We start from the raw sequence: 26,473 nt of genomic DNA, 5'->3' as shown, positions 1-26,473 counted from the left end.
CATTTGATTTGGCTTGGGCAATTATGGTGTCCTGAGATACCGCGTGCTCATTTAAGCCGTTAAATAAAAGTATTATTTAAACGTAATTAATAAGCTTTCGACGAAGCAAAGTAACAAGTTGACCAAGATTATCGAAGACGACAAGTCATTATTTACGGTTAGTACTAAAAATTACTGACAGTTACTAGAAGTTTTGATAATATTCATTTTTGTAGTTGCGAGATGTTGAGGATAACGACTTGAGCTTAGATACAATTCGTATTGGAACCAGAGAGTTGAGGCTAGGTTGACAACAACTATTCAAGAGGAGAACCGACAAACAGTTGTCGAATTGAACAAGTTGACAAATAGAAGCATCAGACAACTCGCCGAAAAGACTAATATTATTGTAAAGTTTATCATGTAGTATAGTGATGAATACAGCACTTATTCTTTAAAATACATGAGCTTCTGGTTCAAATGAAGACGATGAACATGAAGATGAAGGATCAATTGCTTTGAGGCAGTTATCTATTTTACCTTCGGATGAGTAAGCACTTGATGTTACGAAGTGACAGTACTTTTTTTTTTTAAAAATTTGATTTATTGTTGTATGAACTGAGTAGATAGGCCATCTTGATATTACTGACATGTCGTCCAATACAAATCTTTTTTCCAACAGATTCATGCATTTATTTCGAGAAACTTGCCGTTTATAATGATTCAATGTTTCGAACTGTTCACGCAACAATTGAAGTCCCTACAACGCCAAGAAAATTAGTTGAATATATAAAAAGAGTACCAAATATTCTGGCTTGGAAACAAGCAGTTGTTAAGCATGCACTTCAATTACGATGATTTCCACTTTTTTCAACAACTAATAAAATGGAAAAATACAATCCAAAAAAAGGATATATTAATCTCGAAATGCCCCCAACTAATAGAACTCGATTTAGGCGGTATTTACAGTTTATTAAAACGCTGTATTAAAGATCATAGCCTATCATTTTTTACAGACATCACTACCACAAATAGCATAGGTATATTAACTAATAAATCTTTATCATATGTCTACCTATCACACATATCAAAATCCTTCTTATACAAATACTATTTGGCCTAATTATTTAATAATAAGCAATATCAGTAGTATCAGCAGTATCAGCAGTATCAGCAGTATCAGCAGTATCAGCAGTATCAGCAGCAGCAGTAGTAGTGGTAGGGAGAACAATCTCTTTTTTTATGGATGTCACCAACAGGAAGAGAGATTAAAGAAGTGAAAGCATTCTGTGTCATTGTTTAAATTCGCTTTTCATTGTTGATTTATAACCAATTACTGCCAATTATTGATAAAAATTAGAGATATAAATGTGAGGGAGTTGAAGTCAGACCATAAAGCTATATTTAAATTATTTTGACGTCTTTAAATAAAACGCACTTCTTCCACTTTCCCATCTCTAACCAAAGTTTTATTATTATTGGCTTTAGAAAGATTTATTTGGGCTTCAAAAAATCCGATCCAGCTCCAGAAATTTGAATGATTATAAAAAAACTTGATTGGCTAAAAATACAGCTATACAAAAATTTGATTTTTAAACGTAAACTACTGTTACTCTTTAAAGATAGACCTATGTTGATTCTCTATGTTCTCTTTTGAAAGTTCAGAAGATATGAATGCTTCTCTGTATGTTTATTATTAAATGTGAATTGAATCGCTGTAAATTAGAGTGGGAAATATAACATATGACTTGGTTGTTACCTTGGGAAAAACAGCTTGATAGACAAAAAGAGTATTTATTTAGTCCAAAAAAAGACGACAAAAGCCAAAAGTTTATAGTCACTTGATTTATTTTTTAAAAGCTAGATTATCAAAGAATAAACTTCGATTGTGTTCTATGATAATATCAATAAAACAAAATGCAAGTAATATTTGGCTCAACAAAATTGAGATTAGCTTCAAGGATTAATAAAGTAGATAAAGAATTGCACATGTAAATTTGAACATGAAAGGTATGCTTATAAAGAATTTTAAAACTATGGAAAAACTTCAAGGACAAATGGGCGCTCAAAGTTTTTGCAAGTGCAAAAATTCCTATTGATTGTGAACGTAGCAAATATTTTCCAATAGTTACACTGACGCCCAACTGCATTTGATTCATACAAGATACTACTTTTATGTGAAAAATAAAACTATATTTTCTTAATTCATGCTCTATTAAATAAGGATAGCTTCTTTTTTTTTATGCTTGTTTTGGTTTTAAGTTTTTGTGCTCAAAGACACATGTGATTTGATCTAATAATTTGAAAGTAAAAGAAGAATTCATGAAAGAATTCAAGCCAAATAACCAGCGTTTTGGTATGTGTGTGCATTAAACAAATTTTATTGCTAGTCTTTGGTAATATTAGATTTTAAAAGTTAGAAATAACAGGGAAAATAAACAGGGAAACGAAAAATAAATAAATGATAGGAAGTCTTGTCTTGCAACTTGTTCTTTTATTGATCAACCTTGAATAACGCAGCTTAGTCTATATTTCATACCGAGATAAGATAGATACATTCTTGTTGGAAACACACGTATACTCTTCAAGTGAGGAAAGTTAAAATCTGTTTGAAAAATAATAGCTTTAATATAAGTTCTTTTTACGTGATTGTGGTCGTGTATGCTTTTATCTTACCTTTTATATCTACATAAATACCTTATATAATAAACAAAATAAGTTAAAATCATTTATTTCCAATTTTTTATTTACCTCCCAAGGTAAACGCTTGTTCTATTTTATAATGATTATTGGATTGAAAAGGTACCCATTGATTATCTCGAAAAAATAACCAAGTGATTTCTTGTGGATAATCATTCAAGGATTCTATAGAAGGTGAACAATCTGAATTATCTGCCATGATTTCTTTAGATGTGTATTCTCTCGAATTTGTAGGTGAAATACTACTTGGTGTGAGTGGTAATCCATTATTATTATGATAACTTGATGGGTATTGGTACATTAATAATATTAAATATATAAATGTATCTGTAAATTTCACAGCAAAAAAAAAAAAAAAAAAAAAAAAAAAATGGATGACAAGTTCTTTAAATGTTCAAGGGTAAATAGATGAAATAAAACAAAAATGCCTGCTGTTGAACAAAAAAAAAAAAAAAAAAAAAAAAAAAAAAAAAAAAAAAAAAAAGAAAAGAAAAGAAATAGGGATTCATGTAAAAGGATTGCGTAGTACAAATCATCACACAACTTATTTGTCGCGATAAAAACACAGACTTTTAGATATATTACACCTCTCCACGGTTGTACAAAAAATCACGCTATAATGAATACACCTCTCGAATTGTTTGATCAAATACAAAAATAACAAGCTATTTGGACTTTTCGAATAAATAAAAGCTCAGACCAATTAAGCCTTAAGTCATATTCAACTTTTATCCTTTTACAAAAGCTCATCCATTATTACATCATTAATTACCAAAAAAAAAAAATAGAATGATTCTGTTGGGAAAATGATAAAGTGGATGATGTGAGCTTTTCAGAAAAAGAGAAATCCTCATTTATTCTTTTATTCTTCGATTTTGTCCTCTTCTTCCAAATCTGCTAATGGATGATGGATTCTCATCTTATTGATGGCTGTGACAACAGTAACAAGAGACTGAAGTGTTCTACGACTATTGAAACCCTTACGGACAGAAGGTGCCAAGTTGATACCATTGTCTTCCCTACTTGTGATCCATGGGTCCTTTAACGCTTCTTCTGCTGTAATGCGTTCCTTAGGATCATGTTTCAGTAACTTATCAATCAAGTCCTTGGCTTCAAATATAAGTTAACGCATGAATATAGGTCTACACAGGCTGATTTACCTTCATCTGAAATGTCTGACCAATATTCTTCGTCAAATTCATATTGACCTTTCATGATCGCGTCAAATAATTCATTTTGGTCCTCACCATAAAATGGGGTATAGCCACTCAAAAGGGTATACTAAACCATGCTTCTTAGTTATAATAGGGATGGTCATAGTGTTCTTACCATGATGACACCAACACTCCAAATATCTACAGGTGTTCCGTGCCCAGTGGCCAGTAAGACTTCAGGAGCAACATAACCTGGTGTACCGCAAGCAGTAGTCAATACCTGGTTGTGATCTTTCAAGAGTTTGGAAAGGCCAAAATCAGTAATCAGCAACTCAGAGTCTTCTTCTGGTGTCTTAAACAGTAACTAAACATACATGTTTAACATGTAAACTTCATCATCATTAAGAAAAACTTACATTTTCCGGCTTAATATCTCTGTGTACAATCTATTGATTCAGGTTAACTATAATGAATAGGAAAAGCAAAGTCTCCTTACATCTTGAGAGTGTAAGTAAGCTAAACCTTCAAGCATTTGCCGAACGAGGTCAGCAGCCATAGCCTCAGTGTAAGTACCTCTTTCAACAATGCGTTGAAACAGTTCGCCTCCAGTACAAAGATCGGTAACAATATATACCGCATCATCAGATTCATAAATATCATGTAAGGATACAATATGCTCATGACGAACTTTAGTCAAAATCTCTATGTGATAGAATGAATAAAAATAACCTTATTGAAAATATTTTTTTTAAATACCTATTTCACTGTCCAACATATGCAGCTTTCCTATTATCCATAAAAAATAAATAAATAAAAGCTTAAATCAAACGAACGGATAAGCTATTCTTACCTGCAACAGCCTTTTTCAAAATAATCTTGATCGCACAGTGTTCACCAGTAGATTGGTTTATGCACTTTTTTACAACAGCAAAGGAACCAACACCCAACTGCTCTTCACTAATATAATACTTTTTTGTAAGTTCTACAGGATACTTTTGCGAATCATCCTCATGTGTCTTTTTAAATAACGCCAATACTCTTTTGACAAAGGGATTTTGTTGTGGATGAGTCATATAAGAAAAAAAGAAAAGAAAGAAGAACAACTTTTGCTTTGTTTTAAAATATCACAGAAATAGTTGCACTGAGAACGAAATCAGTTCGCTAAACGTACTCAGACCTGTTCCCTGCATTCATGTTTATGTTGAAAATAACTATTGGAAAAATACTACATCATTTGGATATATTTATAGACTAGTCTATCGAGAGAGAAGCATTAGGTCTGCTAAAAAAAATGAAAATCAGAAAAAGTAGCGCTATACTACAAAAGCAACAAACCTTTGCAAAATTATTCAGGATTATTACAATTGAATAATTTAAAAGCCTAGTCGAGCACGTAGTATTTCAAGAAACCATGGCTTCCCAAGCCAGATCAAATTAAATGTAAAAGAAGCTAAAGAATTTCTTATGGGAATAAGGGCAAAAAAAAAAAAAAAAAAAGAAAAGAATAAAGATGGGGAGACAAGAAAAAAAAATACTATTTGGAAAATGGGATCTTAAAAAAGCAAGCCATATGATAAAACAAACATTAAGCTCAAGCCTTTTTACCTGGGAAGAATTTATGAAGTACAGTGGTATCAAGGATGCCTTTTTTCAACGCAAAAGCGGGCAACAGCGCACTGGACAGGACCTTTGAGGCGACGGATAGCATGAATGACACGTTGACAGAAGAGGGTTGCATACGGTGCGCTCCTTCTCATCTTGGTCAAAGTAGTTATAGAAAGGGTTTTGAAAGTCGTTTGGATCCAGAGGATCGTAATCATCACGCAAGAAGAACTCAAATTTCTTCAGTTGGAAGCGAAATCCAGCTTTATCCTCGTTATGAATGAGCAGGGCAACGAGATGGCGGTCGGAATAATGAATATCAGATGCGACTGCTGTTGACATGTAACTGTCAAAGAAGGAAACGGAGTTGACTAATGAGAAGGTAAAGCTATATAGAAAGATAAAGGTATTCAAGCCTTTGGTTGATGGAAGGGAGGGGCTGAAAGTGCAAGCGGCAACCGTTTGACTGGGAAGAGATTGAGTGTGTTTAGGCTTGGAAGCTTCTGGAGGGAGGAAAATTTGAGATCTGATGGTAGGGGACATTTGATGGGCGTTTGAAGTTGACATAACGAAGGGAACTAAGTGGTTAAAAACCGGTACTCACTGTTTAATGCATTTGCATCACTTTTAATTCTTATACTCCTTGATAAGCTTTAATAAACATTAAAGTTTTCATCCATAACCCCCCCCCCCTCCAACTCACCTAATTATACCGATTGAATTTAAGCTTTGCTTTTAATGATGTTTTCTAGAACTTTTCGCGGTGTATAAATACTTGGACGTCTATTTTTTTTTTTTTTTTTTTTTTTTTTTTTTTGCATGTTCAATCGATCAATACAGCCATTAAGACAATTTCAGAGGATCGCTAGAATGACAACTTCCACAGAATCAAAGAAGCCTATTCTTGCCCTGCCTTCAACTGCAGAAGAAACAATTAGTTCAGTTGATATTAATGACACGTATAAACTTAAAGAACTAGGCCCAGTTGGTAGGAGTTGAACGATAAAGTACAAAAATAAAATAAAAAGTAACTTTATATATAGTTGTGAATGAGGACGGTACAATAAGTAGAATCAACAATTGGCACGAAATGACAGAAATCGAAAAAAATAATGTAAATAGAATTTTATTAAAGAGGAACAGACAGCGATTAGCAAAATTAAAGGAGGCAGCAGAGAATACCTCATCTGCTTAAAGCTATCTTCAACCTTTATTTACTTTTTCTTTTTTTTTCTTTTTTTTTTTTTTTTTTTTTTTTTTTTCTGTTCATGTATTGCTTATGTAGATGATGTTTCCTTGTAAAACAATTTTGAATACATTTGTATAAATAAAATGTGTATATTCTGGAAACATTAAAAAAGAGGTTTGCACTATGAAATGGATTGAAGTGACCATTATATTACTGTAATAGAAGAACTTTTGATTCCAACCGTATCATATGATGCTTTACTTCAAAAGGAAAAAGGACATATTAGGTTAAGAAGAATGAAATTTATTAGTTTGTGACATCATGAAAGATTATGTTTATGTGAATAAGGAAATGATAGAAATTCAATCAAATGTTAAACATATGCTCTACTTTAAAATAGTATAAAGGAACAAAAGACCACTAAATTAATCACAAACCTCCAAGCAAATCATTCAAAGTATCGCTGATAGCAATAGTATCAACAACATTTTTTCCAGGAGAAACACCGATAACATTAAAGTTTTGATTGTTGGTCTTGCTAGTTTCCTTTCGCGTGACATCTCTAGCAATCAAATCATGCAGAGTATCATCGATAGCAACAGTATCAACAATATTTTTTCCAGGAGAAACACCGATAATATTAAAGTTTTGGTTGTTGGTCTTGCTATTCTCCTTTCGCGTGACATCTCTAGTAATCAAATTGTTCAGAGTATCACTGATAGCAACAGTATCAACAACATTTTTTCCAGGAGAAACACCGATAACATTAAAGTTTTGATTGTTGGTCTTGCTAGTTTCCTTTCGCGTGACATCTCTAGCAATCAAATTGTTCAGGGTATTATCGATAATAACAGTATCAACAATATTTTCTCCAGGAGAAACACCGATAATATTAAAGTTTTGATTGCTGAGGCTGCTGGTTTCTTCAGAAGAAATACCATCAACTTCATCGTCGCAAGGGGCGTCCTCTGTAACTGCTACATGATTGGTGGTGTCGACAAAACTATCATTGCCATCGTCAAATGATTCATCATTATTGGTATTTTCACAAGAAAGATGTGTGCTATAGTCAGAGTGGGCGGCAACAGAAGGCTCACGATTACCACATGGGGCTGCAGAAACAATAGCAGAAATAACAAGGATGGCGATACAAATCTGAGCAATATGAACCATTGATATATAACTTGGTAATGTAAAGATAGTTTAATAAGGAGGTATACATTAATTTGAAGGCGAAAAAGCAGCCTTTTATATATATTTTATCTTATCTTGTAAAGATTGTGCTTGGAATCTTTTCTTCTTCATTGGTAAAAATTGACTATAAAAAATTCCAAAGACTTAAAGGGGATCTTGATTTAATTAAAAAGTTCAAATTATTCTACTAAAATAATAATAAATTTCGTTGTCACCACGCTAGAAATTTAATTAAGCAAAAATGTTCCATGTTCCAAATGAACTCTTTGAAGTTCCACTGTCCCTTTTTTGTACCGATTCTTCATTGTTCAAGAAAAAGATTTATTTGTTCCCCTTTTCATTCCATAAAAAATAAAAAATTCGATCATTGCAGTTTGTATTCCTTTTTAAGGTTAGCTGCTGGTTCATCAATAAACTTGGCTTTACTAGGGCCTGATTCTTTGACATGAGAATTGGTATTCAGACTCTTTAATGATTATTTGAGTCATGTCGTTCTTATTCTCACCAGCAATAGTAAAGATAATCAATTTCGAATTGTTCATAGCAATGAAAGTTAAAGTACTGTATTTTGATACGAGATCTAGGTGAATCCATGTTAGGGGTAATCCAGCGATCATGTTCTTTAAGCAAAGGATAGTCAGAAAATAAGGAACAGAAATATCCATCAGGGACCATACCAAACAATAACATTCAAAGGAAGGCAATGATTGTTAAAAATGTTTTTAGCCGATCATCATGTCCTAATACAGCCCTTTTAAGATCTTTATCTACAACATATTTTCTAAATAGTGTGAATGTTGTCCTTTGGAACTTGAGGGATACAGTCTGACGATGATTTTATACTTTGCAGAAGTTCGAGTCTGGATGGTCGTAATCTACATAGCATTTATCAGCCTAAAACAAGTGGCACCCTGAAAAGTCTACAATGTTGTTAAAAGCCAATTCCTTTGAGAGAATCTTGGGAGATGAAATACTTCAGATGGCAATAGAGAGGTAACCATGGTTGGCAATACTATCACGTGACATATTTCCTACAGAGCTGTCAAAACCAATGGAAAGCACGCCTCCGTTAGCAAATGAATAAACAATCGACACGTGAACAAAGTAAAAGTAAGAAAAAAAAATCGCAATGAAACAGATATCAACTCGACACATACACATACTCAAATTAAAATTCAGTGATTTTATTGGGGCTTGACGTCATGGCGATTTTTCAATCTTTGATATCCATCTCTTCTTTGTATGAGTTTCGGCTATTGGAGCGTTCCCTGGGTGGGGTAGAGGAACGACGTTTTGGGCTGATTGAGCGATTTCTTGAAGAGCTTCTTCTAGGGCTATCGGAACGATGGCGACGATCATTTGAGAAAGAGCGACTGCGAGAACGGTCGCGTCGAGAACTTACCGATCTCTTAGAGCGTCTGGCAGGACTACGAGAACGAGATCGTCTCGAACGTCTAGGTGAAGAGTCTCTTCTATCACTAGTAACAAAACATTATAAACTTGAATGCTCAAGCTTCAATAATAATACAACTTACGGACATTCACGGGCACGGTGGCCAGTTTCACCACATTCACTAAATAATTATCAATATCTATCTCAATAACACATCAAATCTTTTTGACTTACAAGCAAACCCCCCTCTGGAATCTCATAGCGCGTTCTCCACTAAGAAAAAAGAGTGAATATTTTCAAATAATAAAGAAAGCCATGAGTTTTACCTTCCTTTTGGTAAAGAACTATATTAATATGAAATGATTAGTTATCAAGCTCTTGTTATATTTAAAGAAAAAAATTTACCATTCATTTGCACTGCAACAACGTAAAGTTAAAATAAAACAAAGTTAGTTATCCTTCCTACAAACTTCTTTTTTTTTTTTTTTTGCTTACATGTGACCTATTGAGCAAACAGCATGAGAAACATGATACAAACAACAGCGTCACACTTACCAAATTCACCACAGTTATAACATCTGTCGGGATCATTAGATTCACCACTTCTTCTGCTAGATTTATAATCGCGATCACGTTCACGGCTGTCGTCGCGACGACGACCATCACGTTCACGGCCATCGCGATCACGGGTGCGCCCAAGACGGCTGCGAGCAACATTAGCGACATGTACAATAATTCTGTCGCCTTCAAGTTTGTAACCATCAAGTTCCTTACAGGCATCATCAGCATCTCTGACATCCTATCAAAGCAAATTAGTAGCTCTTTCTCTTTTCACTTTCCTTTTTCAAACCTACATCAAATTCAACAAAGGCATAAAAATTCTATTGTGAAATATAAAGCATGAGTGCCAATTACAACACTAATCATAATTACAACTCACCCTTAAAATTAAATCTCTGATTCTTCCATATCTTGAAAAGAGATCTCTGATATCCTTTTCACGGACATACCGATTGACATTGCCTAGTAATTTTATAAGAAAAGACAATTTTTACAAAAAAGAAAAACAATCATACCAACATAAAGTCTGCAAGGGTTAGGCTTATCTCTATCTCTTCCTTTGTAACTATCACGGTCTCTTTCCTTATCGTAATAAGACATTTTACAAATTCGAAAAAGATTGTGAGAAATGAAGAGAAAAAAAAAGGGGGAACTAAGCAGATACAAAACCAAGATGACGTTACATGTGACTGTTATTTTTACGGTTGGCAATCTGTATATCTTCGTACACTAAAAAATAGTAAAGTATGTAATATGTTATTACAGTTTTCTGTCAAAAGCTACATAAAAGGCACAGAATGACTTATATAAGCTCTCTGGACTAAAACACCATGTAACAAAGATAATATGATCCGAAAAGCACTACCAGATTCATTGAATCTCTTTTTATATCAGCTAATACCTGAATTATCAGTTTTTTGATCGGGTAAAGTAGATATGCAGATCTCACAGCTTCTTTTTGCGATCAGTTTTTTAATCTTAATAAGTTTGTAATGAATGTATTAATTATAACAAAATGATACTGTTTCATTTGAGGCTTTGCATAGTGCATGTATAACGCTAAAAAAATAAAGCATGTAGTACTTTTATGTAACGGTTTATTGACACTTTTGTAGCTGAATCTGCATTTTCTTTTTTTTTTATGGATTCGTTATATTCTTCAAAGAAAAAAAAAAAAAAAATACTATTATCTACTTTGATTCTATTAGCTTTTGTGAAAAATGAATATATCGTTTAAAAGTATGTTATCTGAAGCATAAATAGTTATACATGTGCTTGTCAACAGTGCTGATAAATTCAACAGAATTTCCATCTAAACAAGCTTAATATTGTGCATAGAGATCCTTTTCGTAAAAATCCTTATCCTTTTTATTGTCGTCTGTGTTGTATCATTCGAAATTCATCAAATACACATCCTTTGAACCGCGAAAAGACATCAGAATACAAACATAAAAGCTTAATGTGTATATAGAAACGAGCTTTTATTTATTGTTATAAAGAATTAAATGCTTCTTCTACGCGAGCTTTTAGTAAAAGGGTATCAAACATAATTTTGGCTAGTTCATATAAATCCACTGTGTCTAGTAAGCGTATAGTTACTTTAGGTGCCTGCTTGGTTCCTGTAGCCTAAGAGAAAAAGCGAGTTAATATGTAGAGATTTTATTTGCTAATAAATTAACCCTTACTTTTACAAGAGGGAAAAGTTTATCGCCTAATAGTTGCTTTTTCTCATGAATCGGCTTTCCTTCAAAAGAATCTATAAGAGACTTTATATCTTCACTGGTATCTTTGTTTGCTGTATTTTGATTTGGTGCAGAAGAAGCTGGAGATGCGGAAGGAGGAGCAACGATAGGGATCGCTTTAGATTTTGGCTGAGATATAGTATTAATATGTTGATAAGTAGTATTGTATACTGGGATAGTCGATATACGGTTCCTAAATGTCAGTTTCGTTTTTTTTAAAAAAAAGAGAAAAGGCGCGTATCTTTGTTTCTTACTGTCGTTGGCTTTGATAAACTGCTGGTGGATTTTGTGGAATACTTTCTATTTCTTCTTCACTTTCCTCTGACTCTTCACAGGCAGCCAGAGCTTCTAAAGCAGAGTTGATCTTTTCCTTCAAAAAATCGCGATTAAATAGGCACAATGATCTCTCTTTTCTCTTTAATGTAAGCAACATATCCACAATATCAGTTGCTAATTTCCCGTAATCACCGCATTCATTAACAGCAGCTTCCAGTTTTATTCGCTGTACATTAGCACTGGATTCTGTCATCACGGACTCTAAAGAGCCTTTTCGACGCAAAGTAGGTCGCTTCTGTGGTATTTTCACATAGCTTGACGGCATGGGTTGGATACTTGCACCTGAAGCTAATGAAGCTAATGATTTAGTTGTGCTAGCTGTCATGAGGGAATATTGTTCTGAAGGTTTTCGATACATTGGCTTTTGTCCTACCGATAAGTCTTTGATATTCGAATTCATGCCTATTTCGTCCACATGATTAATTCCAAGACCGTTAACTATTAATGTAATTACGATATTCTTTTTTAGAAAAAGAAAAGAAGAAAAAGTAGAATGAGAGCCAACTTACCACTAGATCGATAAGATTGTGTTTGCTCAAGATAATTAGATTGCTGATAGACTGAGTTAGGTCGGTATTGTCGTTGTTGATGTTGTGGTTGGTTGTTAGTCTTCCCCTTTTTAGGTTCGTGATATGCAACAATCAGTGGACGGTCGTTAACGATGTAACCGTTCATTTCTTTTAGAGCAGCAGCAGCTTCTTCTGATTTGCCAAAACTTACAAAACCGTATCCTTTGGATTGCCCTGTTGCAGCATTTGTCATGACCCTAGCAGAAACAATTCTCCCAAATTTTCGAAAAAGATGGTTCAAATCGGCGTTGGTAATATTGGGGTCAAGATTTTTGATGTACAAATTCATCATATCGACTACTGAATTATTATTGTCATCTTCCATTGCCTATAATTATTTTGTTAGTTTACAAATAAATATCATTAAGCACTTACTTTTTCTTGATGTTGCTGCGTTGTATTGTAATTTGAAGGCATATAAGATATAACAGATCTATATTAATATTGTTAACGTTTATAAAGTAAATAGAAAAAGAAAGATGGAGAAAGAGAGAAAGTGATAATCTATAAAATATCAATCCCTCCTTAAACATTTTATTTTTGGTTTAAATTGATACCTAATATTCATCTCGTTTTTCTCTCTTTCCCCCTCCTTCTTTTATTCTCCTTATGTCTATCACGTACAATTTATGTCCTTCAAACAAACGACCATTCTAGTATAAGATCAGTACTATGTAGATTTTGTTATTGAATGTAAATACCAAATTGTTTTGTGCTTCGTCTGAACTAGTTTGATGAAAGAATTGTATAAATGCTGTTCCTTTAAATGAACCATCAATCATTACACATTTACACAGATTCAGAGGACCGAAAGGGCGAAAGATATCATATAGCTTGTTATCATCAAAATAATCCGGTAAACCATTCACTTCTAACAAATTAGCTGTTGCTTCTGGATCTAAACGACGATCTTGATACATCTGTAATTCTAATTTTTCTAAATTTGTAAATGTAAATCCATTATATAAAGAATAAGCCCTATCCGCTATATAATTCTATGTAAATCAAAAAAGGAGAATTGATCTGTTTGTATGATATACCATATTTTATATGACTGAATATTAGTTGTCCACTATCTTTCTCTTGATCCATAATGATCCTATATACATAACGTGTTATTACTTTCTGTATAGTACTTGTTTGATTCAATATCTACTCTATAGGCATACAATGCTGTAAAAGGGTACGTATATCGCTTTCTCTTACGTTCTTTGGTAATTTGCCTAAAAATAATGTATCTGATACAAGGCAGTCAGTGGGTTCAAATATCTCATACTGCTTGGCTATTAAGCTAGGCTTTCGCTTAGGCAGTTTTATAACAGGTGTAAATATAGTCATCTAAAAATGAGCTTTTATTGTCAATAGAAACAAGGCTCAAGAGTTGTAAGCTTACAATTGAGAGGATGATGAGCTACTCCAAGTGGGATTAAAAAAAAGAAAAAAAAAAGGGGAAAGAAAGGAGAATAAAAGATTCTCTACTGAGTCGGAGTTTGACTGAGTTTTTATTGTTTATTATTTAAAAAATAACCGCGTCTTTTACACTATCTACGCTGAATTTAGACAGTTTTGACTATTTTTTCAGACAAAAGTAAAATTGGTTTTTTATAGCTAGCAGTTTTAATGTTAGTTGAAGCACACCAAAGAGTATATGAATATAAAAATAATACAAATGATTAAATGATTTTGCCAAAAACAAAGTAAATTGAATCACAGACAAATTTATGAAACAAATTCAAATAAAAAAATAAACTTGACAAAAAAATTGATTCTTTGACAAATCAGATTTATATTTCTATAAAAATATGAACTTTACATGTAAAAACCAAAATCTATTGAAACTATTCTGTTTATGACAATGATTAGAAGAACAATCATTGATATATTCGAAAAAACGATGGCCTTTCTTTTCACACGGAATGCTTATGCTAGTCATGTTCTTGGAATCACTCATATCACGGTGTCAAAGCATGTTGTACCACATGCTTTGACACCAAGGGTAAACTGTTTGATACATTACAAAAAATAAGCCTTGCATGAATTTCTTACCCTTGAAGTTCTTAAGTTGAGAAGTCTAATGAACATCTTTAGTTGATACTCGTATCCTCTAGGTAACTTCTCAATGATAAAGCAAAATAATGCATCTACACTAGTAGTAATAAACACCTGCTGAAAAATAGTTTTGGTAAAATGCCAAGCAGCTTTAGCAAGGATAGCCATCTAGAGTTATATTCATGATGGTTGTAGTGTTCCTCATCATGTATTGAAAGCATGTAAACAAGTACATGAAAAAACTTATCAAGACTGCAGAGTCTTAAAGCGGTTAGCATACATTGACAATTGTTATCCTTACCCCTTCAGTTCACTCAATTTTATTAGGCCGTTGCAAATTTCCTTGATATGCTAGAGAATAGCAATAGAATTTTGGCGTTATTCACAGTATATTCTGGAGGCATCGATAAATTTATACGTTTAAAGAAATTTTTATTCAATAACAAAATATAAAACCAAATTGGGTACGTGATGTTTTATTACATCGTTTTTTGCCCTGGTCAGTTCTGGACGATAAAAGTAGCTAAAAACCCCTCTGGGCTCGAGAATAAAAATACTGTGGTCGATAAAGTTTACGTTTAAATTCCTGCTTTTATTTATAAAAAATTAATGACCACTTTGAGCTCATGATGTCTAATATTGCATCGTTTTCGCCCTGGTCAGATCAATAAAAAATTGAATGGAAGCTAAAAACCCCTTTGGGATCAAGATAAAGTTTTACACTATTTTTACAAATCATTCATACACCTTAAGAAAAATTCATATGGTTCAAAAATAAAAATTGATTCAAGCTCAAAAAAAATTATTTTTAAAGAAAAGAATACTAAATTGGCTTACTGTTCAAGAAGTCCTCGATCTAGCGGTTGATATCTACAAAATCCTTGAAGATCGCTCAAAAGGGCTCTGTTGTATGCACGTTCATTTCTAGACGATCATGTCTCTTCCTGCAAAAGCTTTTTTCTTTTAAGCTTACTTTTATATACTGTCCAAAACTGTTCTATTGGGCTGAGCTCAGAGGAGTAAGCCGGAACATAAACACAGCCTTAATCAAGCTGCTCAATATTTTTGATATCAACATTCTTGTGAATAGGAGCATTGCCCATAGCTATTTAATTGTTCTTAAACTGCTCATGCTAACCCAAAATATCAAGGGTGCTTGCAATGGAATTGAAATAATGTCCAGTGACAGTTCCATCTTTGGTATTTTCAACAGCCTGGGCACCACCTGCTGCCTTTCTCTTCTTCGAAGAGACTGGTTCCCTTGGTCTTCTTTGATGTTTATTACACAATAAGGAGAAATAATACCCAAAATAGTTATTGTTTTGATCCTTGACTTGGGTACATGTGCAAAAGCAGAGCAATCCCCCCATTCTTCTATCATGCTACAGAGCGTCTCATGATCATTTCGTTCTATTCATTTATTGATGCATTCATAATTATGTTTAGTCATTAGCTTTATTTTAATATATTTCATAGCAAAGAATAAGCAATGCCACTGTACTCATTTAAGAGAATTGGTAACCAAATAAGTTACAAGCAATAGGACCCTTTTAATAGAAGAAGGATAGTTATTCTTTGTACATGTTTATTATCTCTAGTTTGAGAAGCTACGTCTTCATTCCTTTGTCTTGATGCAGAATAATCGTGGCTTTTTATTATTTGGATTTTGGATCTGGGTCGATGACTTGAATGTTTGTTTAGGTATTCTATATTTTGACGATCTATTGACAAGTGCTTCTGTTGAGTCCTTTCAATATCTAACTTTTGTTTCTCTACTCATAGTGTTACTGCTGAAACTATTAATCAAATCGGTAATGATCAAAGTGATGTTATGACCCAATAACATTGTTAGTATCAATTCTATGAACAAAGGAGCAGAAACTACCTACTATCTTTTTTTTTTCTTTTATTATATGTACTCATTATTGCTATTATCCTTATTCTATCTTTTGCACCGATTTTTCTTCTACTTTTGCTCTTGCTTCTACTCTAAACTTATGTTTACTTCTGCACGAATTTTTTTCTCAAAAGTGTACCAATAATTTCGGAATAAAGTGTATCAGTAATTAAATAAAATTTTTATGCTTATAAATAAACACATAAGTCTTGTCAATTAGACTTACAAAATACGTTTAAAGTATATCATTAATAGTGATTCAAAAGCTATAAATATAGCATAAGCGCATGATTTGGGTACTTGGGTACATGCCTCAGATAAACATTGAATTGTTCCACCAAGCAACGTAGCATTATACCTTACGCTGTAGTAAGCGCTTTAAAAGACACCTCCAGCTTGCACCAGCTTTGACATTGGCCTTTTTTATTGGTCACTTGCCTATAGTTTACTAACTGACAAATATAATAACTGAACTGTTGGTTAAATGTAAATTTATATGTATCTTCATGCTCATGATGAAGAGCATAGTAGTTTACAAGCAGCTGATTCCCTAGACGCAATATATTGGATATTTCCATTTGCCTTCAAACTCAATTTGATTTTACTTTTATCGAAGGAAAATGCTTGTTTCGATTTTATAATATTCTATATTTCATTATTAATCTTTCTCTGCAAACATTCTTTATTGTATGCCATAATAGCCTTTGGATGATAAACTAGAGAACGAACAAATCAAATAAAGATAGCATACTCTACTGAATCAATGCCTTTCTCCTTTCTTTCTAGTCCCCATAAAAAGCAGTAGTAAATTGCTGCTAAACTGTGATTCAGGTAATTATCATTAATTATTGCAGTAGGATTCACAATAGGTTGTGCTATATTTTCTCGGAAGTCGTGCGAATTAAGCTAAAACTTTAAAGTTCTTTAGCTTCTGCACATTTGAGGCCTTTCTTTTTATATATATGTATATGTTTTCCATAAAGATACTGTCAAGTCCTTACCATAAGTTGCATTAACTTACTTTTATAGACCTCTCTTTCCAATTAGATTTTGCATAAGTATCCAATCGTCTAGCTATAGTACAACTATCAACTACCTCATTTAAATCAAAGATTTCCCATTTAATTATATCTTTTTCTTCAGATACAAATGATTATTTCCATCAAACTTTATTTTTTTGTAAACTCCTTTTATTTTTATTGCGATATCCTGATTTGCAGTTGATAGAGAACAAAAATAAACAATAATAAAAAAAAAGAGCGAAGTAAATTACGAGCTTTGTTGGAAGTAGGTATTTTATTACGCAAATGGTATGCATAAACAATTCAGAAAAAGGTTTTTGGACTATCAGCCAATTTAGATGTAGATCCAATTCGAAACCTTTTGGCAATGTTTTTATGAATAAAACAAGTTTTATCTGTAATTGATATTCCGAATGCCTTTCATTATAATCATTATGAAAAATAGTAAACTTATGTTACATTTTTTTTTATTTTTCTGACAAGCTCAGGAACACTACCAATCAAACTCCGGAATGTGGCTTATCAGTGACTATGAGTTCTTCTTTACACTTATTTTTCCATGCTGTTTTTTTTTTCTTTTTTTTTTTTATATATAGTCAAGTATGTCCAAATTCAACAATAAGGAAAAAAAGCCTGTTACAAAAGATCCACGTTTCGCAAGCGTCCACAATGATCCTCGATTTTTGAGACCAAAGAAGAAGGATATGAAAGTGACAATTGATAAACGATTTGCTTCCATGATGAACTCTACTGAATTCAGTGACGCTCGTATGTTCAACATTTAATTTGTCTTCTTTTTATTTGTCTATAATACAAAAGTATAACTAACATAATCTTGTAGCTCGTGTGGATAAGTATGGCCGCAAATTAAAGCAAGACACTGCCGAAAAACAACTTAAACGTTATTATAAATTGGAGAACGAAGAAGAAGACGAGTCAGAAGAAGAAAAAACGTTGGAAGAATTAGAAAAAGAATTAGCTGAGGATGAAGAGAATATATTGGACGAGAAGTTAGCCGCTGGTTATGACCCAATGCGTGGTCGAGGAGAAATTTCTTCTTCAGAATCAGACGACGAAAGTGATAACGAGGAAGATTTGGAGAGTGAACCTGACGAATTGGACTCTATTCAAGTAAGAAAATAATTTTTATTATTTATTATTCAAGCTAAAAAGGCTGTGATGTTTAGCGTATCCAAGAAGGGGATGAAACAAGTAGATTGGCTCTTGTTAACATGGATTGGGATAAGATTAAAGCTGTGGATATTTTAAAAGCCTTGAATGGCTTTAAGCCTGATACAGGCATCATAAAGAGTGTGACAATCTATCCTTCGGAATTTGGTAAAGAACGCTTGGCTTCAGAAGAAATTCATGGTCCTCCTAAAGATATATTCAAAAAGAAAGAAGAAAGCGAGGACGAAGATGAAGATGATAATGAAGTAACAGAAGAAACTATTATCAAAAACCAATTAGAAGAAGGAGATGGTCGAGATTTTGATCAAGAAGCACTTCGCAAATATCAGCTTGACCGACTCAAATATTATTACGCAGTCATACAATGTGATAGTGCTCAGACAGCCAAAGTGATTTACAAGAGCTGCGATAACACAGAATATGAAAGCAGTGCTAATTTCTTTGATCTACGTTATATACCCGAAGACATGACATTTGATGATGAGCCTAAAGATAAAGCTACAGTGGTACCTGATAACTATACACCGACCAAATTTACAACAGAAGCATTGCAAAGAACAAAGGTCACTCTTACTTGGGATGAAGATGATGTTGATCGTTATCATGTTACTAGACGTGATTTCACCCAAGAGGATTTGAAGGATCTTGATTTTGATGCTTATCTTGCATCTTCAGATGAAGAAGAGGAAGAAGAGAATGTGGATATGCTTAGAGAGAAGTATAGAAAACTACTAGAGTCTAATAATGGAAATGCCTATGCAGACAAAGCAGATAGTGAGGAGGAGGAAGGAGATATGGAAATCACATTTACTCCCGGTTTGAGTGAAGCAGCAGGTGCAGCTGTTAAGAGTAAACAAGAACAGGATGATGATGAAGAGAATAAGGATGAAACATCTATAGAGAAATACATGCGCAAGGTCAAAGAAAAGAAGAAGGCAAAGAAAGCCTCTAAGCAACAACCATCCAAACAAGAGGAAGAGGAATGTAAGTTCACAACAGATTTATTAAAACTCAACTAAATTATTTTGTTGTTTAGCTGACATGGACGGAGAAGTGGAGAACGACGCTTACTTTAAAGAGGCTATGTCCGAGATGGCAGCTGAAGGCTTTGTAGATATCGATAAGAATGACAAAAAGAAGAAAAAGAGGGCCTCTAAAGAAGAACGTGAACAAAAGGCCCGTGAACGCGCCGAGCTTGAGTTGCTTATGGGCGAAGATGGTGAAAATGAAGGCTTTAATATGAAGGAAGTTTTGAAGAAAGAAAAAATGGAAAAGAAGAAGAAGAACAAGAAGAACAAAGGGAAAAAAGAAGATCAAACAGAAGATGAATTTAATATTGATGTTAACGATCCTCGTTTTGCTGCCATTCAAGACTCGCATCATTTTGCTATTGATCCAACTAACCCACACTTTAAAAAGACAAAGAGTATGCAAAAATTGCTGGATGCTAGACATGCTAAAATGAAGCAAGACAACAAAGACAAAGATGAATGGAAAAAGGAGAAAAATAAGCCGGCAAAAGATAACAAATCATCACTTCAGCAATTGGTTGCTTCTGTTAAACGTAAAGGAGCCTTGAATAGCAATACAGGTTCTGGCAAGCGTCAAAAAAATTAGATTTTCGTATAATTTGTAATAAAAACCATTATTTTATTATTCGTTTTGTCTGGAAAAAAATCAAATAATAGATATTTATTGACCCTTAAGGACCTTCTTGACGATCTTTTGTTCTTCAATCAAGAAAGCACGAACAATACGGTTTCTGACACAGTGAGCACAGCGAGAACCACCATAGGCACGGCTAACGGTCTTCTTGGTCTTGGAGACAGTAGCGAATTCACGAGGACGAAGAGCTTTGATCTATGTTATTGTATAAATGAGTTGATCTAATTCAGGATAAATGCTTAGAGTAATCACTTACACCAGCGAGAGCTTCACCACAGTCACCACAACGAGGAGCCTTAACAGGCTTCTTTTGGTAGTGGTAGACTAAGTTTCCACCTATAAGCGTTGTACATGAAGTTGTTAATTAACCAATGTTTCACTAGAATCGATCGTATATTTACCAGGAGTCTTGACAGCCTTGACACGGTTGGAGCGAGTGTTGTAAGAGCAGCGGCGTCTGTAGGTGAGACGTTGAGCCATTGTGATCTTTTATAGATAAAAAAAAAGTCAATTTCCATTCCACGTCAGAAAACAATATATTCTAGTCCATGTGTTTTCCCCCACACTCTCCTATTAATCTTCCACTCTGTGTATTTCTTATAAAGGATGGATGATCTTACCTATGGTTTTGGGAAAAGAAGGATTCTTTGTTACGCCTACTGCTTGCTCTTCAAAAGGATGAACTCTATTGCGAAGAACATAAAAGTCCGGTCCGGAACATGTCAACTCGTACTTTCTAATAAATAGTAATTTTTAACTTGATCAAGTGTATTTTTACTTTCTTTTCTTAAAGTTTGCGCTTTTAGAGAATTTTTATTTGATGATTTGCTATGATAATATAAAATGAAAGAACTTATTGATTTTATCAAATATTGATTAAAACAATGTATACAGATCATGGTACAGTAAGAGGACAAAAACAACAACGACAGTAAAATATTTCTTTACGATGAAAAATAGTCTTTTCTACCTACAAAGTATAAAGATTATTATTATATAATACTTTATTTCTTTTTCCTTTTTTTTGGAATCCGCTTTTCGTTTCTTTTTTTTCTTCTTTTTTTTTTTTTTTTTTTCTTTTTTCTTTTTTCTTTTCCTGTTTTTTCTAAATGAAGCTAATTGATTCAACTCAATCACCACTGGTATCAGCATTTTATGCTCATTTAGAAGCTACAATTGATCTGATACAAGTCATCCTTAGACTTGAATGGACAATCTTTATTCGATGTGTTGCAGTTCTCGCTTTAGCAACTAGTGCTTACATCATATATATCATAATTACTTTGAGACATGGACTACATCCCTTATTAATTTGGGATAAACTTGGAAAGCCAGTCGTTAAGCTTTTCCGACCTTGGACATTTTCCTACCTGCTGAGCCAAAGTGACCCTTACGCACGTTCCATTGGTAAACTTGAATATACGCGTTTTACATAAAATACTAATAATAAAATAGATATGCGGATTTCAACATTTTCAAAAGGATTTTGTACAGCTATATTGCGGGTAAGTGTTTATATATAACAGCAAAATTTTTCATTTTACTTGACAAAACATATACCCAGGATCGTCGTCGTACACACGACTCACAACAAGGGTAACAAAAATAAATCCCACAACTCTATTTTAACTGATTAAAACAAGCAGAATCCACAACACAGCCATTGCAACGTTTGCGGAAACAGTGGGTGGATTAACATTAATGAGCAATCTTAAAAAGAAAGACAGAGCAATATTAAAAAATATCAAAATAGAAGTAAAACACGTATAAGCTTGTTTTTTATTTGTTTGTTTTATTAATGTTCAATATATAGTACAAAAAGAAAGCGCGCGGGTTATTGACTGCTGGCTCGGATTATACACTTCCGAGCAATTTGGAAGAAGGAAACCATGACATCCAAAATGAAGTCGTTGTTAAAGATCGTATGCTGGATACGGTTGCTATTGCTTATTTAACTTGGGCGGTTCAAACAAAAGAAGCGTAATTTTTAGATCCTATGAATAAAATGAAACGTTGCCAAAGGAAAACTTAACTTCCTTATAAATCAGTATTCTCCTTATTTTTTTCTGTTTATTTTTTTTTTCTATCTTTTCTTCATGACTGGAAATAATTTATTTCAACTGGCACAAATAGTAACAGAACTTCCACTTAATCAACAAATGCCCATTCCAAACAAAAACTGTAGTAATCTTGGACGTCCACTAGCTACAAGAAAGGTATATGTCTAAACTAACACGGGAACTCGAAGTACCTAACTTTTCCTTGTTATGAAAAATTTAGAATGCATGCATTATATGCGCTGTTTGCTTTACATGCTCTGGAGTAAGGAATATAAATATTAGATGAATATGAAGAAGATATTAACTTTTCATTTTCTAGTACTATGGTATAAACTGTCAATGCATAGAAATGCAGCCACGCCGAGGAAAGAATTTACCCCAAAACGGCCTCGATTCAAGGGCGAAAAAACTTAACAAACAAGATAAAGAGGATTATGAGTTCACAACAAGATGGCTAAGTGAATTTACACACAGTATTTACAGAGATGAAGAAAAAAAAATTTTGGGCTTAAAAGAAATGACGGAAGTATCACTCTGCAAGGCACATTCAAGTACTTTGTACAGAGCCAAAAAAAAGCATCAGCGAGGCAATCAAGTCCTACCAATAAATACTGATTCTAATGGTACTACCTATTCAAACAATCACTCCCGATATTCTGAACTCGCAGCTAAACTACGCGATTTACCTTATGAACAGCCACATTCACATCCTAATGCTTCACCGAGTTTTATGAAAAGAAAAAGAAGCGTTGAACCAAGCTTGAGCATATCTACTCCTCTATTAACCCACAATATACCATATTTACTTGATACTCATCAAACCCCTTCTTGCAGCTTTTCTTCACAGTTATTACCCCCACTGCGTAATAATTCATTAAATTCACTGACATATAGTTTGCAGCGCCAGCTTTCTTTTATGCAACAGCAGCCAATCATTGAAACTGTCTCACTTCGAAGTTTGAACAATAGCTCGACTTACTACATTCGTAACTTAGCTATTACAGACACGTATACATTTCGCGATCTGCTATCGGAGATTGACTTATCAACACCACCACCACCAGGAAAGCGTATAGTGATATCAGATATTTATAAAAAGAAGCTTTTCCCTCTTAATCAACCTATTAGGAGTGTCATTCCTAATCCAAATGATACGCATATTGAGTTCTATTTAGGTCTTTCCGATAAAGCGTCTATCGATTGGAATATTCTGTGAGCTACTCATGCATTATATACAAATAAAGACAATCCTATCTGACTTATTTCATTATCTTCGCTATAAAAAAAATCTAAAATATTGCTTATTTTAGGAACCAAATCCTTCATTATTTCTCATTCATTGTCATTATTTCAAATGCACAATTTAGCTAGGAAAAATAGAAATCATCTGTAGCACTAAAGGCACTTTTGTATTTAAAGCAATTCTTTTTTTTGTAGCACTATAAAATCACTTCTTTCAAAAGAGAAAGTATCCCTCAAAAGGGACAGGCACGATCTTGACTACTATATTCAATAGTTTACACTGTTTCTTTTGGTTTACATCGTTGTCAACATGTGACTTCTATGTTATGTGGTATTTGACTCTCAGCCATTGTATCTTGATGACGTGTTAATTTGAACATGACTACTTAATTTGGTTTTCGGACTCCTAAGTTATTATTACGTCATTTGGTATTGGTTTAAGTTTGCGATATTATTTACGCTGAATCCTAAACGGTCAATTTTCTTTTTTAACTCTTTTGTGAAAAATAACAATGGCTCCAGTAGAACGCATTGACGTCGAAGAAGGCGAAATCAACGCTTATTTAGAAGCAAGATCGAATAGAAAACGCTCTAATGATGAACACCATGACATGCACTATAAGAAAGGTCGTGCTGAAGATCCTTTTACCGAATATGAAAGATTGGCAAGAAGACACAGCCCAGAACGACATTTGAGTCGATCTCCTTCTCACACAAAGCATTCTAGAGATTACGAAAGAAGATATCATCGCCGCTCACCGCCTCGAAAAATGAGCAGAGAAGAAAAGTATAGATATGAACGAAGCAAATACGACGGTCGTAATCGAGATGATAAATACAATGATCGCAATCGAGAAGAAAGACAAAAAAGTAGTCACAGTTTGGAAAGAAAACGCAGAGAAGATTTTGTCAAAGAAGAAAATAAGTCGCTTCAATCAAAAGAAGAGTTATCTAAAAAAGACGAAAGGTAAGATGGAGCGTTTTTAAATATGTATATAAGCATTAGCATTGAACAGCTGTTATAGAGTTGTTAAAGAAGAACCTTTGCCTGATATTGAAATTAAAGATGAAGAAGAGAAGCAAAAAGAAGAAGATAGATTAATTGAAGAACGAAGAAAACGAAGAATGGCCATTTTGAATAAATATAAAGAAACCTCTACTACTACCCATGCTTCTCCAGTTACATCTGCAGGTAACTTGTATCTAACTGTTTAGCTTGAACCATATTCTTACTGTTTTATTAGCAACATCTGCCTCTACTCCTTTTCAATTATTAAAAGATGATAATGCCGAAGACGATAAGAATAATAGTACTGTAGAAAAGACCGATGCTATTGAGGATACTACTATGGAGTCACCAAATGATGTATCTGCAGCAGATTATGACCCCTCTATGGATCGTATAAAAGAACTTCGTCATACGGCATCCGAAACCGATTTATTAAAATCTAAAGATCATCAGGAAAAGGTATCCGAAGGAATTGATAGTCAGGCAGATATGCTTGCTTCGGATTACACGGAAAAGTTAGAGAAACCATCTGTTATTAATCAAATGACTGAAATTGACATGTTTTCTGATAACTTAGATATGTTTGCTGCTGCTACTGATATTAAAACAGGACAAAATGCTTTATTATCAAACATGGCCGCTGCAACTAATCCTAGTTTAACTGACAATTGGGATGATGCTGAAGGCTATTATTGTAAATACCGTTATCGTTGCTTAATCCTGTATACTTATTTATATTAATATAGCTACAAGAATTGGAGAAATATTAGATGGAAGATATAAAGTATTAGCTAATTTGGGTCGAGGTGTATTTAGCTCTGTTGTTCGTGCTAAAGACCAAACCACAGATGAAGAAGTAGCCATCAAACTGATTCGCAGTAATGAGACAATGTATAAAGCTGGACAAAAAGAATTAACGTTTCTTAAAAAGCTTATGGAAGCAGATCCTGATAACAAAAAGCATGTTATCCGTTTGAAAAGGCATTTTGAACACAGGAATCACTTATGTTTAGTATTTGAAACATTAAGGTAATTAGTTTACATACCAATACCGTCTTCAACTCTAATTCCTATTGTTAGCATGAATTTACGTGATATCCTAAAAAAGTACGGCAAAGACGTAGGTATTAGTATTAAAGCTGTGCGTGCCTACGCCCAACAATTATTCTTAAGCTTGTCTCTTTTGCAAAAATGCGGCATCCTCCATGCAGACATCAAACCAGATAATATTTTGGTATCTGAATCAAGGAATACACTCAAACTATGTGACTTAGGATCTGCCTCTGATGCTAGTGATAACACCATTACCCCCTACTTGGTCTCCCGTTTCTATCGTGCACCTGAAATCATGCTTGGATTGAATTATGATTACGCGATTGATATTTGGTCTGTTGGATGCACACTCTATGAATTGTTCACTGGAAAAATCTTGTTTCCTGGAAGAAACAATAATCAAATGTTAAAGCATATTATGGAGCTTAAAGGACGTTTCCCAAACAGGTTGCTTCGAAAAGCACAATTCACCTCACTGCATTTCGAAGATGACTACAGTTTCTTGTCTCATGAAATTGACAAAGTCAGTAAAAATGAAATAGTAAAGAAAATAACCTTCATCAAGCCTACAAGGGACCTCAAATCGCGCATTATGGCTGCTTCTACAAGTAATTCAGATGAAGAAAACAGACTTGTTCAAGCTTTTATTGATCTTCTCGACAAATGCTTAATGCTTAGCCCTGATAAGAGACTGACACCAAAAGAGGCTTTATCACATCCCTTTATCAGCGGTAAAGTTTAATTTTTTATACTACATGTGCTTTTGTCTTTTTCCACCCCCCCTTTCATTTTTTATTTGAATTAAATTTTTTGTATTTTGCATAAATTAATGTGAAAGAGCCTTTTAAATGCATTAAGCATAAATT

At 33.6% G+C, this 26,473-nt stretch overlaps 13 protein-coding genes across 13 annotated transcripts; 4 read left to right on the top strand and 9 right to left on the bottom strand.

The window, feature by feature from the left end:
- Window positions 1-72: 72 nt before the first annotated feature.
- On the bottom strand, window positions 73-1,275 carry RO3G_08390 (uncharacterized protein; the record flags this gene model as incomplete). The annotated part of the gene is made up of 6 exons (XM_067662980.1): window positions 73-164; window positions 520-536; window positions 630-739; window positions 833-856; window positions 994-1,028; window positions 1,233-1,275. The coding sequence occupies 6 exons, from the start codon at window positions 1,273-1,275 to the stop codon at window positions 73-75; spliced, it is 321 nt and encodes a 106-aa protein (XP_067519081.1).
- Window positions 1,276-2,620: 1,345 nt separating this feature from the next.
- Window positions 2,621-2,980, bottom strand: RO3G_08389 (uncharacterized protein; the record flags this gene model as incomplete). Its single annotated transcript, XM_067662979.1, has 2 exons — window positions 2,621-2,664; window positions 2,731-2,980. The coding sequence occupies 2 exons, from the start codon at window positions 2,978-2,980 to the stop codon at window positions 2,621-2,623; spliced, it is 294 nt and encodes a 97-aa protein (XP_067519080.1).
- A 561-nt stretch (window positions 2,981-3,541) lies between these two features.
- Window positions 3,542-4,906, bottom strand: RO3G_08388 (uncharacterized protein; the record flags this gene model as incomplete). Its single annotated transcript, XM_067662978.1, has 5 exons — window positions 3,542-3,789; window positions 3,840-3,960; window positions 4,009-4,197; window positions 4,330-4,535; window positions 4,684-4,906. The coding sequence occupies 5 exons, from the start codon at window positions 4,904-4,906 to the stop codon at window positions 3,542-3,544; spliced, it is 987 nt and encodes a 328-aa protein (XP_067519079.1).
- A 577-nt stretch (window positions 4,907-5,483) lies between these two features.
- Window positions 5,484-5,978, bottom strand: RO3G_08387 (uncharacterized protein; the record flags this gene model as incomplete). The annotated part of the gene is made up of 1 exon (XM_067662977.1): window positions 5,484-5,978. The coding sequence occupies one exon, from the start codon at window positions 5,976-5,978 to the stop codon at window positions 5,484-5,486; it is 495 nt and encodes a 164-aa protein (XP_067519078.1).
- A 327-nt stretch (window positions 5,979-6,305) lies between these two features.
- RO3G_08386 (uncharacterized protein) lies at window positions 6,306-6,762 on the top strand (the record flags this gene model as incomplete). Its single annotated transcript, XM_067662976.1, has 3 exons — window positions 6,306-6,423; window positions 6,479-6,549; window positions 6,721-6,762. 3 exons carry the CDS (start codon window positions 6,306-6,308, stop codon window positions 6,760-6,762), a joined length of 231 nt encoding a protein of 76 aa, XP_067519077.1.
- Window positions 6,763-7,053: 291 nt separating this feature from the next.
- RO3G_08385 (uncharacterized protein) lies at window positions 7,054-7,797 on the bottom strand (the record flags this gene model as incomplete). Its single annotated transcript, XM_067662975.1, has 1 exon — window positions 7,054-7,797. The coding sequence occupies one exon, from the start codon at window positions 7,795-7,797 to the stop codon at window positions 7,054-7,056; it is 744 nt and encodes a 247-aa protein (XP_067519076.1).
- A 522-nt stretch (window positions 7,798-8,319) lies between these two features.
- RO3G_08384 (uncharacterized protein) lies at window positions 8,320-8,493 on the bottom strand (the record flags this gene model as incomplete). The annotated part of the gene is made up of 1 exon (XM_067662974.1): window positions 8,320-8,493. The coding sequence occupies one exon, from the start codon at window positions 8,491-8,493 to the stop codon at window positions 8,320-8,322; it is 174 nt and encodes a 57-aa protein (XP_067519075.1).
- A 1,220-nt stretch (window positions 8,494-9,713) lies between these two features.
- Window positions 9,714-10,372, bottom strand: RO3G_08383 (uncharacterized protein; the record flags this gene model as incomplete). The annotated part of the gene is made up of 4 exons (XM_067662973.1): window positions 9,714-10,010; window positions 10,066-10,092; window positions 10,152-10,234; window positions 10,288-10,372. The coding sequence occupies 4 exons, from the start codon at window positions 10,370-10,372 to the stop codon at window positions 9,714-9,716; spliced, it is 492 nt and encodes a 163-aa protein (XP_067519074.1).
- A 1,043-nt stretch (window positions 10,373-11,415) lies between these two features.
- Window positions 11,416-12,836, bottom strand: RO3G_08382 (uncharacterized protein; the record flags this gene model as incomplete). Its single annotated transcript, XM_067662972.1, has 4 exons — window positions 11,416-11,707; window positions 11,769-12,288; window positions 12,360-12,747; window positions 12,795-12,836. The coding sequence occupies 4 exons, from the start codon at window positions 12,834-12,836 to the stop codon at window positions 11,416-11,418; spliced, it is 1,242 nt and encodes a 413-aa protein (XP_067519073.1).
- A 5,153-nt stretch (window positions 12,837-17,989) lies between these two features.
- On the top strand, window positions 17,990-19,597 carry RO3G_08381 (uncharacterized protein; the record flags this gene model as incomplete). The annotated part of the gene is made up of 3 exons (XM_067662971.1): window positions 17,990-18,155; window positions 18,229-18,518; window positions 18,575-19,597. 3 exons carry the CDS (start codon window positions 17,990-17,992, stop codon window positions 19,595-19,597), a joined length of 1,479 nt encoding a protein of 492 aa, XP_067519072.1.
- A 673-nt stretch (window positions 19,598-20,270) lies between these two features.
- On the bottom strand, window positions 20,271-20,723 carry RO3G_08380 (60S ribosomal protein eL34; the record flags this gene model as incomplete). The annotated part of the gene is made up of 3 exons (XM_067662970.1): window positions 20,271-20,438; window positions 20,500-20,579; window positions 20,645-20,723. 3 exons carry the CDS (start codon window positions 20,721-20,723, stop codon window positions 20,271-20,273), a joined length of 327 nt encoding a protein of 108 aa, XP_067519071.1.
- Window positions 20,724-21,127: 404 nt separating this feature from the next.
- RO3G_08379 (uncharacterized protein) lies at window positions 21,128-22,227 on the top strand (the record flags this gene model as incomplete). Its single annotated transcript, XM_067662969.1, has 6 exons — window positions 21,128-21,148; window positions 21,359-21,650; window positions 21,699-21,748; window positions 21,808-21,839; window positions 21,887-21,998; window positions 22,057-22,227. 6 exons carry the CDS (start codon window positions 21,128-21,130, stop codon window positions 22,225-22,227), a joined length of 678 nt encoding a protein of 225 aa, XP_067519070.1.
- Window positions 22,228-24,057: 1,830 nt separating this feature from the next.
- Window positions 24,058-26,349, top strand: RO3G_08378 (uncharacterized protein; the record flags this gene model as incomplete). The annotated part of the gene is made up of 5 exons (XM_067662968.1): window positions 24,058-24,512; window positions 24,571-24,737; window positions 24,790-25,248; window positions 25,301-25,583; window positions 25,635-26,349. 5 exons carry the CDS (start codon window positions 24,058-24,060, stop codon window positions 26,347-26,349), a joined length of 2,079 nt encoding a protein of 692 aa, XP_067519069.1.
- Window positions 26,350-26,473: the final 124 nt, after the last annotated feature.

The sequence above is a fragment of the Rhizopus delemar genome, genomic scaffold, assembly GCF_000149305.1.
Source record: "Rhizopus delemar RA 99-880 supercont3.6 genomic scaffold, whole genome shotgun sequence".
Taxonomy (NCBI): domain Eukaryota; kingdom Fungi; phylum Mucoromycota; class Mucoromycetes; order Mucorales; family Rhizopodaceae; genus Rhizopus; species Rhizopus delemar.
This window is presented reverse-complemented; position numbering and strand designations above follow the sequence as displayed.